Source organism: Chelon labrosus (genome assembly GCF_963514085.1).
Source record: "Chelon labrosus genome assembly, chromosome: 11".
Lineage (NCBI taxonomy): Eukaryota > Metazoa > Chordata > Actinopteri > Mugiliformes > Mugilidae > Chelon > Chelon labrosus.
Window position 1 is genome coordinate 3401629 of NC_140344.1, and position 13627 is coordinate 3415255.

Consider the following 13627-nt stretch of genomic DNA (forward strand, 5'->3'; position numbering starts at 1 on the left):
ATGTGTTTCAAGCTTCAGCCGCCTGCAGTTTTAATTGAGAAGGACCAAGTAGATTTCTTTGACTCTGGCAACACATGACGGCTGAAATATGATTGCATAAAAGCTCTAATGCAAAGTTACACTGCAGGAATCACCGCAGCAGAGAAAGCTTTGCTGGCCCTGACAACCGACACTGGAACACAAGTAATTAAAACTGGCCACTTGTGATGGGATAGCCCAGACTGGATCTCAATACAAGGTCTGAACAGGCCTTACTGTCTGCAATATTTCAAACTGATCCAAAAAGAAAAAATAAATACAAGGCAGAAATAACCCTTGTTTGGTTTTGTAGATTTGAATGAACAATAGCCATTAAGTGAATGGAACAAAGAAGGTGCAACCACAGTGAGCTGTTAGATGAAGAGTCTGAAGAGTCATCCCAGTGGACGCTTGTAGCACTGTAGAGGAGATGAGTGCCACTCTCTTGTCACACTAGTGTTTAATTACCTCTGCCAAAGAAGCTATGGTTTCTCCCATTCATCAAAAAGTCATGTTACATTCAAGTTTCATATTCACAACTTGTTTCACTTCTTCATGACATCCAGACGGTCTTCACTGTCCCTGTGTTACTGATTTATTTGTGGGGGCAGTAGAGTAGTGGTTAGATGGGTCACAGGTTTGTACTCCACCTATGCTGAGGCACCTTGTACTAGTAACATCCAACCTGCAGTAGCAGTCTTTTTTATTGAAAGCGTACCCATTCAGTTATTTATTTATTGATCTCCACCCTGACGTTAATTTTAGAGTCCTGCATAAAGCCTAGAATATAAACTTAACATTGGAATTACTGCACCTTTGCACAGTTTGCAACAGTGAAGAAAGATCTCTGGTAATAGGGACACTGGTGATTGTTGATGAAATATAGTAATTTAACTCCATATGGCTTCTTATAACCTACATGATCACTTCAGTGGGCTAAACAATCTCATGAATTTATGTATTTATTAAGTTTATCAATAAAATGAGGGCTTGTTTTTTGATTTTTGTAGCTGACTGTAATGACGAGCCTTTTAAAAAACATCACATCTTCTGGCACGTTTGTGGAGCTTGTGTGGCAATTCTGTGGCAAGTGGCAACTGGTGGCACTCTTCTGGCATAAAATAGTAAAATAGACACTGACACATAGAATAAGTATAGAAATATTTTCACAAGGGATATTGGCAAGACAAGATCCATGAAGTCATGATAGATTCGCCAACATTACCTGCATTGAAGATCAATATTTGCTCCAATGATAAATTTATCCATGGGATAAATAAAGTATCTATCTAATCTAATCTACTTTTTCTCATTTTTTTTCCTCATTCATACTTATTAACTGTCACTGGTGTGGCTCAGATAATTAACAAAAACGGTTTGTTTTTGATTTTCTTTTTACATTTTCCTCTCAGAGTGTCGACATGTCTGCTGCCAGCTGTCCTCTGTCTGAAGACCAGTTTCTGTGCTCCATCTGTCTGGAGGTGTTCACTGATCCAGTCAGCACTCCATGTGGACACAACTTCTGCAAGAAGTGCATCACTGAACACTGGAAAATCAGTGTTCAGTGCCAGTGTCCCATATGTAAAAGGCTTTACAGCACGAGACCTGAACTGTGTGTCAACACGTTCATCTCTGAGATGGTTGCTCAGTTCAAATGGTCAGTTAAACACAAAGCCAACACCAGCAGCTCAAAGCAACAAGTTGCTAAACCTGGAGACATTCCCTGTGATGTCTGTAGTGGAACCAAACTGAAGGCCCTGAAGTCTTGCCTTGTGTGCTTGGCCTCATACTGTGAGACTCACCTGGAGCCTCATCTGACAATGACAGGCCTGAAGAGACATCAGCTGATGGACCCTGTGGAGAACCTGGATGGAAGTATGTGTATGAAGCACAATAAAGTGCTGGAGCTGTTCTGTAAGACTGACCAGGTGTGTGTGTGCATGTTCTGCACAATTTCAGACCACAAGACACATGAGGTTGTTCCTCTGAAAGAGGAATATGAAGAAAAGAAGGCCAAGCTGAAGATAACTGAGGATGAAATTCAGAAGATGATCCAGAAGAGACAAGTGAAGATTCAGGAGATCAAACACTCAGTGGAGCTCAGTAAGGAAGATGCAGACAGAGAAATAGCAAAAGGTGTTCAAGTCTTCACTGCTCTGAGGGAGTCTGTTGATAGAAGCCAGACTGAACTCATCAAGACCATTGAGAAGAAGCAGAGAACAACTGAGAAACAGGCTGAAGGCTTCATCAGAGAGCTGGAAGAGGAGATCTCTGAGCTGAAGAAGAGAAGCTCTGAGGTGGAGCAGCTCTCACGCTCTGAAGATCACCTCCACGTCATCCAGAACTTCTCCTCCATGAATGCGGCTCCACCCACCAAGGACTGGACAGAGGTCAGTGTCCATCAACCATTAGTTGCAGTGACTATGAGGAGAGCAGTGACTCAACTGGAGGAGACTCTCAGTGAACAGGTAAAGAAGCTGTTGGTAGCTGAGCTGAAGACAGTCCAGAAGTATGCAGTTGATGTGAAACTTGATCCTGATCAAGTACAGCTTAGACAAGCCCAGTCTAGACAGGATCAGTGTAGATGTGTCTTTTCAAAGCAGGGTTTCTCCTCAGGAAGATTTTACTTTGAGGTGATGGTCAGAAACTGGTCTACATGTACCATAGGAGTGGCCAAAAAGTCTATTATGAAAGAAAAAATCCGTCTGAGTCCTGACAATGGTTACTGGACAGTATGCCTGAAGTTCTCCCATGGGTATGTTGTTTCTGCCAACCCATCAGTTCATCTTTCACTACAGTTGAAGCCTGTGAAGTTGGCAGTTTTTGTGGATTATGAGGAGGGTCTGATCTCCTTTTATGCTATGAATGCATCAGCTCTTATCTACTCCTTTACTGGCTGCAACTTCACCGAGAAACTCTACCCGTTCTTCAGTCCCTGTTCAAATGATGGCTTTTATCTCCACACCCTGAATTGTGTGCTGCAGTGAGTTTTTACAGTGTAAGCAAATCCAATGAAATGTAAAGTCTTACATTTCAGAGGAGGTGTTTGTAGTGAATAATACTGCATAAGTAAAATCTGAGGACCTCATCGAGTGGAGCTGTCACAAATTGCAACATGTGCTTTTTTTTTTTTTTTTTTAAATGTGTTTATTGATTTTTTCAGTAAGCAAATACACATAAGACAAAACAGAACAGCACAGGACAAAAACAAAACAAGACAAAACAAGCTGGGAATAACAACACAGAAACCTAAAAGTCAGTTCAGGTAAATGTTAAAGGTACATTATACAGTACAGAGTGAAATACAAAAGAAGCAAGAAAAGAAAGAGAATAGTTAAGAAAACTTTTTTATACAAATGCTCTTGTCATTATGGTAGAAATGTTAATATCATTATAATCAAGGAATGGTTTCCATACTCTTTTGAAGACATTCGTTTTATAATGCAGGAGACAGGTCAGAAAGTCCAGAGGTATATATTCCATTATTGTCCTATGCCAACCCGCAATTGAGGGGGCTTTATCCGAAATCCAGTTCTTAAGGATATTTTTCCTCGCACAGAATGTCATAACAGCAACATGTGCTTTTTATAAACAACACTGTCACCAGCCTGATTCTGAAACAAATTACCTGGGTGCAGGAGTAAAACAAATTTCTCTCAGTTTCTAGAGATTTTACAATGTGATCAGTAAAGCCAGAGACAAAAAGAAAGTATGGTAAAAAGCAACACTGTGGGCTGAACAGTTCAGTGGGCTGTAAAGGGATGGTTGCCTGTTTAAATAAATATAAAATACACAGCATGCACTGTACTCATATTTTTTGTTATATGTTGCTAAAGACTCCTATTGTAGAAAACGAATATTGAAGATGTTACAATGTGTCCTAATCAAAAGAGAAAGTAGCATGTAGATCTCTATTAGTTCTCTATTTTTTTTATTTTTTTTTTATTTTTTTATTTTAGCTTTTTGTTATATTTTATGCATGGTGTCGAGTGCCTGTACATTGCTGCTGCAACGGTGAAATTTCCCAGTTTGGGATTAATAAAGCATCTATCTATCTATCTATCTATCTATCTATCTATCTATCTATCCAGATGTATGTTACTGAACAAAACTAATGATTATACCTTGAGACTGAAGTTAAGATTCTGTCACATATGAATGAAGATCACTGTGTGAGTATGTCCAGGAGGGTGTTGTTGTTGTTGACTTTCCCTCATCTTGTGGTGAATTTGTTTTTAAACCAGATGAAATAAATCTTGGATGATTGCCGGCCAGTTCATTTTGTGTAAGTGTAAACGAATTGAGGGAATTAACATTAAAGCTTGTTCATCTTGGAAAGTGTGTTACATTATATAAACAATAATTAATACAGAGGTAAACAGTGTTGGGAGTAACGTGTTACAAAAGTAATGTAATTATTGTATTGCTTTTTGCTGTAATGCGGTAATGTAAGGCATTCCAAAAAAAACATTGGGTAATATTTTACTCGGTACAAAGGTCAGTAACGCACATTACAATGCATTTTAACCCGAAATTAAGTGGTGTTTTGTTTTTATACTATCGCCAATAACAACGCGAGATCAGCAGAGGAGAAAAATACAGGGCAAATTGGACAGTACATTTTCGAGATGGACATACTGACCCTAGCTTCAGGCAACCATACAATCATTCACACACACACACACGCAAAAAAAAAACGCTTTAGGAACAACTCAAAAAAACATGAAGAACAGTACAAGGTGTTGACCTGGCCTCCAAATTCACTAGATCCCAAACTGATCAAGTATCTGTGGGATGATCCACAGAGGCCCCTCCCCTCAATCTATAGGACCCAAAGGCCCCCACTAACAGCATTCTGTTGCCAGACACCACAGGACACCCTCAGAAGGCCCATGTCCATTCTCTGATGGGTCACAACTGTTTTGGAGGCACAAGGGAGACCTGCACAATATTAGGCAGGTCATAATGTTATGCCTGATCAGTGTACTGTATGTAATCCTTGCCTTGCTCTTGGCTATAGAGCCAGTATGGGTCCCTCATGAATAACACCGGCTTGAACATTGCCAAGGGTTAACATGGTCCGGGTCAGATGTTGGGCAACCAGAAACTAAAAGATCCAGGCATATGTTAGGAAGATGGTCCCCTATTCCACAAGCAGAAACCCGAGGAGGAGAAAGAAGAGCAGAAACCAGCATGGGAGGGCAAACTTGTGCATGCTACATACCACTGGCAGATAACTGTGACTGTCCAAGTCCAAGATCAATAGAAGCCAGAATCTACCAAATCAGGAGTGATCTGAGGTGGAGGCTGTGCAAAGATGCCCCTGAGATAATCCAGCACATAACAGCAGGGTGTAAGGTGCTAGCAGGCAGGGCACACATGGAATGCCATAGCCAAGCTGCTACAAAAGTGTACATGAACATCTGTATAGACTGGAAGTACCAAGGTCAAAATGGGAAACATCCCTGAAGGTGGTGGACTGAGTGAAGATCCTGTGGAACTTCCAGGGACTCACAAACTGGTTAGAATGAGGATATCCAGGCCCTTTGCAGAGAGATGATCAGTGTAAACCATAACTAAAGCAATCTTCATTACAGAAATTTGCTACACACAACCCATGTAAGTACTCAACCAGCTTCATGAGGTCATTACCTGGAGCTTTTTAAAGCCGTTTTGAAGGAGTTCTGGACACTAGCTGGCTTCTTGTTCCTCCACTGTGCAGTCTATTTCATCCCAGATATTTCAGCTGGGTTTAGGCTGGTGATTGTAGACAGCAGGTACAGAATGTTGGGGTGTCCATGCTAGTGGTTGAGTTTGAAATATGTCAGGGAGTAAGGAACATGAAGAAGCAACCACTTTCATGCTGCATGGAGCATAAACTCTGACCCTACCTGCAGTGTCTGGTGCAACCATTAGTCAGTGCAGGTGTAGCCAAATAAACCAGGACTCATTTCTGTCTCTTTCTGGCTGGCTTCAATCAGATGGGTCCCTCCATATGAGCTAAGTTCTGCTCAAGGTTTCTTCCTTTTAAAAGGGTGTTTTGCCTTGCCACCCTCACCTTGGTGCTTGCTCTGGGGGTGTCATGCTCTGGGTTCCGTAAAGCATCTTGAGACAATTTGTATTGCCATTGACACTATATAAAAAAAATTTAATGGACTGAAATCTTCCAAATTGTCTATTCAAAACAAAATTTCTCAGCAGGAAGTTCAACTGTTTTATCAGCTGCTGACAGTTCAAATTATCAAACCATCTGTGCCAGATTTAGACTTTTGAGCATATGTGTATTCATGCTTAAACAGATGCAGAGCTTTATCCCCAACTGGCTCACCAGACTAGACCAGCAGCTTCTGTGTCACTTTAGTGAGTGTTTGTACTTCCCTCCTCCTATTCCTTATCCATTCAGGGGCAGGCTGCAGGGATTTTTGTTGTGTCCTGTGTAGATCAGGTGTAACCATGAGTAAAAAAAAAATATTTAATATATTTAATATAATGAAAACAATTAAGGTCTTATATATCAACAATATCAGATTACCACTATGCAAATAAATAATGGAAGTTAAGTTTTAATTTAATAAATTAACAGTTCTCCACCTTCACTAGCAGTTTTTTTGTGTTGTCTTAGTGTTGTGTGTCCTTTTTCTTCCTCATAAATTTGTGTGGGTTATTGCTATTGATATTTATCACAGATTATAATGTCATATTTTTGAGTAGTATTTTGAGCAATACTTGTGGTATGGTTTTCACTCTGTATCTAAAATAAATGTTTTGAAAGAATCTCTTTATTAGGATTTATGTCCTGATCTCAGTGATCTTACAAGATGGTCGGCTACTGCACTGGTAATCCAAGACCTGAGAGCATACAGCTGTTTCAGTAAATTCAGTATACAATGACATGTAGCTTGTGACTGCACATACATTTACAGTCACAGTGCCATTAGTTTTCATAATCTAATCAAATCTAATCTTCACTTGACTGAAAAATAGCTACAGAGTTCGGCATTACTCACCATTGTTCCAGTGGTCATAGTTTGATGCAATGAAATAATCAAGTCACAGTTTTGTTTTTACTATAGAACATATTCATTTTTATTGTTTGGAGTACAATGTACTCAATGCTTCATTAAAACAAACAAACTAACAAACAAACCCTTGCAACAGGTGATCAACACTTAATAAGATTCATTCAGTAAAAAGTGACTTAACTTTGAACTGTGTGTAGTTTATCATAGGGCTGTAAAGGGAGAGTTATCTATTGATCAAAGATCTTTTTTTTAATCACTTGTGTTTTTGTTTTTTGGCTGTCATATACTTCAATTGGGAAAAAGAACAATACACAGAGAGGAGAAACTCTAAATTCATGACATAGCCCAGAGCTAGACCGAGAGACGCAGCATCACTGAAATAGGAGTGGCTCTGCGCTACATCTTCAAGTGAAACTGAAACTTTGAACAACATCAGACCTGCAGCCTTGACTCTTCAAAGAAAGTAGCTGGTGAGTATTAAGCTCGTAATATTTAATATGTTTGAAACAACTTTCTGTCTTTTAAATACATTTCTCTTCAGTCATTATCGTCAAATAAGATAACCCAGTTGTAACAGAGACTTTGGTTCACTGATGAAAGTATTGCGATTTGTTTTTATATGTTTTCGCGATTTGTTTTTAATATTTTTTCATTATAATACTCTTAGCCACTTTTCCAGTAAAGGTGCTGTGTTAGGTTACTGCTAATGTAGTCTCTGTAAACTGATATCTGTAGCTGAATGCAGAACGCTAAATCATCGTCACATGACGTGGGCACAGAGGTTGCAACTAATGCAAGATGAACGTTTCCTACTGCTGTAACTTCACATTAAAAGCATTTAAGTGAGAAAAAACAAGTTATCTAGACACTTAATGTTCTTAGAAACTACATCGGCACAACAAACAAGGTTATTTCTGGCATTTTTTTTTTATTATTTTTTTATTAGTTTGAAATATTTCAGAGAGTTTAGACCTTTACATTAAGATTAAATTACATAAAAGACAGGTGTGAACACCCCGAGGATGCATTCAGATGGCATTTGAGAGATTCAGTCTCTGCCCACATTTGGTCTGGGTTGCATGTGTTCGCATTCCTTTGGCAGCGTAAACACACTATCATAAGGCTGTTGTTATAAATAAATACATGATCATCTGAAAAGGAAAAAGCACCATAAGTGATGTCTGTTCATTAGTAATGAGAGATTGCAATGCGTATAGAAACTTCCAGGGTTGAAGTTATAATCTCTTTGTGCCGGTCTAACTAACGTCAGGGAGTAGATCAATAAATAATAACTTAAAGTTATGTTGTAATGTTCTCTGGAGCAGTGGTAGAGATCCATTAATGACAGCAGCGGTTAAGATAATCTACTGCGCCCCAGACGATGCCGGGGTTTATTGGCATACAGAGCACCAAACAAAAAGAATCTTTTCATTAGGATTTATATCTTGATCTCAGTGATCTTACAAAATGGCCGGTCACTGCACTGGTAATCCAGGACCTGACAGCATAAACAGCTGTTTGAGTAAATCAGTAAACAATGACATGTAGCTTGTTGCTGCACATACATTTACAATCACAGTGCCAATTAGTTTTTCATGATCTAAGCATATCTAATCATCACTTGACTGAAAAATAGCTACGGAGTTCAGCATTACTCACCATTGTTCCACTGATCATAGTTTGATCCAATGAAATAATCAAGTCACAGTTTTGTTTTTTTCCCACTTTTCCTCTCAGAGTGTCGACATGTCTGCTGCCAGCTGTCCTTCTGAAGACCAGTTTCTGTGCTCCATCTGTCTGGAGGTGTTCACTGATCCAGTCAGCACACCATGTGGACACAACTTCTGCAAGAAGTGCATCACTGAACACTGGAAAATCAATGTTCAGTGCCAGTGTCCCATATGTAAAAGGCTTTACAGCACGAGACCTGAACTGTGTGTCAACACGTTCATCTCTGAGATGGTTGCTCAGTTCAAATTGTCAGTTAAACACAAAGCCAACACCAGCAGCTCAGAGCAACAAGCTGCTAAACCTGGAGACGTTCTCTGTGATGTCTGTAGTGGAACCAAACTGAAGGCCCTGAAGTCCTGTCTGGTGTGCTTGGCCTCGTACTGTGAGACTCACCTGGAGCCTCATCTGACAGTGTCAGGCCTGAAGAGACATCAGCTGATGGACCCTGTGGAGAACCTGGAAGGAAGGATGTGTATGAAGCACGATAAACTGCTGGAGCTGTTCTGTAAGACTGACCAAGAGTGTGTCTGCATGGTCTGTACCATTTTAGACCACAAGACACATGAGGTTGTTCCTCTGAAAGAAGAATGTGAAGAAATGAAGCCCAAGCTGAAGACAACTGAGGATAAATTTCAGGAGATGATCCAGAAGAGACAAGTGAAGATTCAGGAGATCAAACACTCAGTGGAGCTTAGTAAGGAAGATGCAGACAGAGAAATAGCAAAAGGTGTTCAAGTCTTCACTGCTCTGAGGGAGTCTGTTGATAGAAGCCAGACTGAACTCATCAAGACCATTGAGAAAAAGCAGAGAACAACTGAGAAACAGGCTGAAGGCTTCATCAGAGAGCTGGAAGAGGAGATCTCTGAGCTGAAGAAGAGAAGCTCTGAGGTGGAGCAGCTCTCACGCTCTGAAGATCACCTCCACGTCATCCAGAACTTCTCCTCCATGAATGCGGCTCCACCCACCAAGGACTGGACAGAGGTCAGTGTCCATCAACCGTTATTTGAAGGGACTGTGAGGAGAGCAGTGACTCAGCTGGAGGAGACTCTCAGTGAACAGATGAAGAAGTTGTTGGAAGCTGAGCTGAAGACGGTCCAGAAGTATGCAGTTGATGTGACACTTGATCCTGATGTCGTACATCCTAAACAAGCCCAGTCTAAAGAGAGTGAGCAGGATCAGTGTAGATGTGTCTTTTCAAAACAGGGTTTCTCCTCAGGAAGATTTTACTTTGAGGTGATGGTCAAAAACTGGTCTACATGTACTATAGGAGTGGCCAAAAAGTTCAAGGTGAGAGGAAAAATTCGTCTGAGCCCTGACAATGGTTACTGGACAGTATGCCTGAAGTTCTCCCTTGGGTATGTTGTTTCAGCTGATGCATCAGTCTGTCTCTCTCTTAAGTCAAAGCCTGAGAAGGTGGGTGTTTTTGTGGATTATGAGGAGGGTCTGATCTTTTTTTACGACCCTGATGCTGCATTTCTTATCTACTCCTTTACTGGCTGCCACTTCACTGAGAAACTCTACCCATTCTTCAGTCCCTCTTGAATGACGATGCTCAATTTCACTGCCATCGTCGCGATAATGTTTTTCAGTTCTTCAAGTCTTTTTTCCAATGATTTTGAATGATTTAGTTTTTTCGGTAGGAGTCCATGCAATGACGTTGCAGGATCCCTATTGTTTTTCTTCCGATTTTTATTCTTCGCCTTCGCCTTCATTTTCTGCTTAGATAAAAAAAGTCTCTGCCCAGGACAAACTGCAAGGGCAAAAGGCATCAAACCTGGTAACTTGGTAGAAGTCCTGCGATTTCACTTTGCCAAGGTGTCAATAGACATGCATGCAGTTAGGTGATGCTATAATAAGGCAATTTATGTTTTGCCTCATATCTAGAGAACCGTGTGCCCTAGAAACAAAATTATTTCTCCCTCTGATTCTGTACATAGCCCTAGTTCTAATGGACTAGGCCACGTCCATTTCCGCCTGCCATTTTTTTCCGCCATTTTGAAAAAATTGCACTCCAAAGCAAAATCAACTCCTCCTAGCCCGTTCATCCAATTCTCACCAAACTTGGCATGTATCATTTATGGACAAAGATAATAAAAATTCTACAAAATAACTTTAGCAGGGTTATTGATTACAAAGTTAATGGCTAATTAATTTTTACGGCGTGACGCAGTATAACTCCAAAGCTAATATTTTGTGAAGTATATACCCAAATTTAATCAAACTTCATATCATTAATAATAACATGATTCTGTACAAGCACCCCAACTTTTGTGACCCTTTGTCTCTAGGGGGCGCTACAAAATCAACATTTCAATATGTCAAAAATTGCAATAGCTAACCTCATGAAATTTGGCATACACAATCTGTTACATATTGTGTAGACGCCCATCAAGTTGTGTTACATTACGTCCACAGGGGGCGCTACAGGTGACACAGAAACTTTCATATGACTTTAAGGCCTATAACTTTTGAAGTATTCACCCAATCCTTATGAAGTTGAAGTTAGCAACCAACATTATAATATGCTTGGCTGTAGGGGGCGCTACAATGACTACATGTTTATATCTCACAAACCACCACAGTGAACTGCTTGAAATTTGACAATAATAATCTGTGGATGACTCCTTACAAGCCCACCAAGTTTCGTGCAGTACGGTCTGTGGGGACGCTACTGGTGACTTATGCCTCTGCGTCCTGCTCGAGGACGACTACGCCATGGCATGGACCCCTTTATGATCGCTTGCGATCATATAGTTGTATCTTAATTTTCTGTGTGTGAAATTCCTGTTGCCAAGGAAAATGTATGGATGGTTTTTGCTCTGTTGATTTTATCACCTTTAGCCCACCTGAGCAAACATTACAGCCATCCATTTTAATGCCAGTTATTACAGTGTTAGCGAATCCAGTGAAATGTAAAGTTTTATTTTAGCTGAGTTATGTTTTAGCTCGTGTTTCTGGTGGATAATACTGCATAAGTAAAATCTGAGAACGCTATCTAGTGCACGAATTGCAATATTGCAAATTTCTCTTAAATTCTAAATGCCCGCAATTTAAAATTTTATAATGTGATCAGCAAAGCCTGACACAAAGAAAAGATGGTAAAAAAAAAGCAACATTGTAGGATGAACAGTGAGTTGAACACTGAACAGTTGAAGGCAGTGCTGATGTCTGTCATACTATATATATGCTGTACTGTATATATGTTGTGCATGCTACATATACAGCATGTCTTTTCTCTTCCTTATATCTTTTGTCACATGTAGTTACAGACTCCTGTTGTAGAAACAGAAGATTAAAGACATTACATTGCATCCTAATGAAAAGTGAAACTGCATGTAGATGTGTGTTATTAAGGAAAACTAAAGGTTATACCTTGAGATTGGACTTAAGATTCTGTCACATATGAATGAAGATCACTGTATGAATCCAAGAGGGTGTTGTTGTTGTGACTTTCCCTCATCTTGTGGTGAATTTGTTTTTGAACCAGATTAAATAAATCTTGAATGATTGCTGGCCAGTTCATTTTTTTGTAGGTGTAAACTCATGAATTGTGGGAATTAACATTAAAGCTCATTCATCTTGGAAAGTGTGTTACATTATATAAACAATAATTAATTAATACAGAGGTACATGTCCATCCATGTTTTTAACACATTTTTGGATATATCCTCATAAGTGATATACTGATGAACTGATACATATCACCGCTCTTAAAAGGGTCTTAAAAGTAGATATTTGACAAGTGCTTCCTTCCACACCAACTATACTGGATACCACAGACCCTACCTTCAGGCAACCATACAATACCATACAGTACATACTATATATGCACTTATTGCAGGTCAGTGAATTTACATTGAAGTGTGTTCATCCTCTAATATGTGTTATATAAACAAACATCCCTCTTACCTGCCCCTGGTTTTAAAATGGTCTTTAAAGTAAAGCTATTGCGAAAGCTATGAAATCCAATTTAACAGAATGTCCTTTATAAACTGAATGCTGTTGGAAAGTCTGTCTTAATTACACCTTGGCTCAGCAGTTGCTTTCTGCTCTCCTACCCTTTTCATCCAAGAGGACGTCCATCTTGAGGCCAAAATCCTCCAAACAGACATCATAGAACTACCGACAAGGAAGGGCAACTGTGAACTCACCATATGTTGCCTGTGTCTTGGCCAAAAATTTGCACCTGAACACACAAAGAGTCCAGTCTGTGTGGTAGTTAACAATACTTGATGCCAGCAGGGGGCAGTAGTCAGAGACAGAGATGTTCTCTCCTGAATTATGTTGATCAGTTGGTTTACACTGTTTTCATTCCAGATGATCATGTTTAGATGAGATAAAGATGAAAAATGAGAAGACTTGCCTGTGTGTGTCCTCTTCAAGTCATGTGCTTGCCTTTGTAACTTCTTTTTCTCTCATTATGCACTAGTTCACAAAGCTGGGAAACTTTTGGACCTGGCATTCATGTGGATGTTACTTAGACATGTACCACCCACCTACACCAGACCAGACACCCTCAACCCATAGCAATGACATTCCTTGATGGCAGCAGCCATCCCCAGCAGGATGCAGCCTGACACAGACACACACACAAAAACAGTTTTGGAACAACTCAAAAAAACATGAAAAAGAGCACATGATGTTGATCTGGCCTCCAAATTCACTAGATCCCAAACTGATCAAGTATCTGTGGGATAAGCCACAGAGGCCCCTCCCCTGAAAGGCCCCCACTAACAACGTTCTTTTGCCAGACACCACAGGAGACCCTCAGAAGGCCCATGTCCATTCTCTGATGAGTCACAACCGTTTTGGAGGCATACACAATATTAGAAAGGAGGTCATAATGTTATGCCTGA

General features: G+C 40.0%; 1 protein-coding gene across 1 annotated transcript; it reads left to right on the top strand.

Moving 5' to 3' along the window:
• Nucleotides 1-1198: 1198 nt before the first annotated feature.
• LOC311496160 (uncharacterized protein) lies at nucleotides 1199-10313 on the top strand (the record flags this gene model as incomplete). The annotated part of the gene is made up of 3 exons (XM_084555924.1): nucleotides 1199-3001; nucleotides 3466-3488; nucleotides 8743-10313. Exons 1-3 carry the CDS (start codon nucleotides 1440-1442, stop codon nucleotides 10311-10313), a joined length of 3156 nt encoding a protein of 1051 aa, XP_084412050.1. The 5' UTR covers nucleotides 1199-1439.
• Between the last annotated feature and the right edge of the window lie 3314 nt (nucleotides 10314-13627).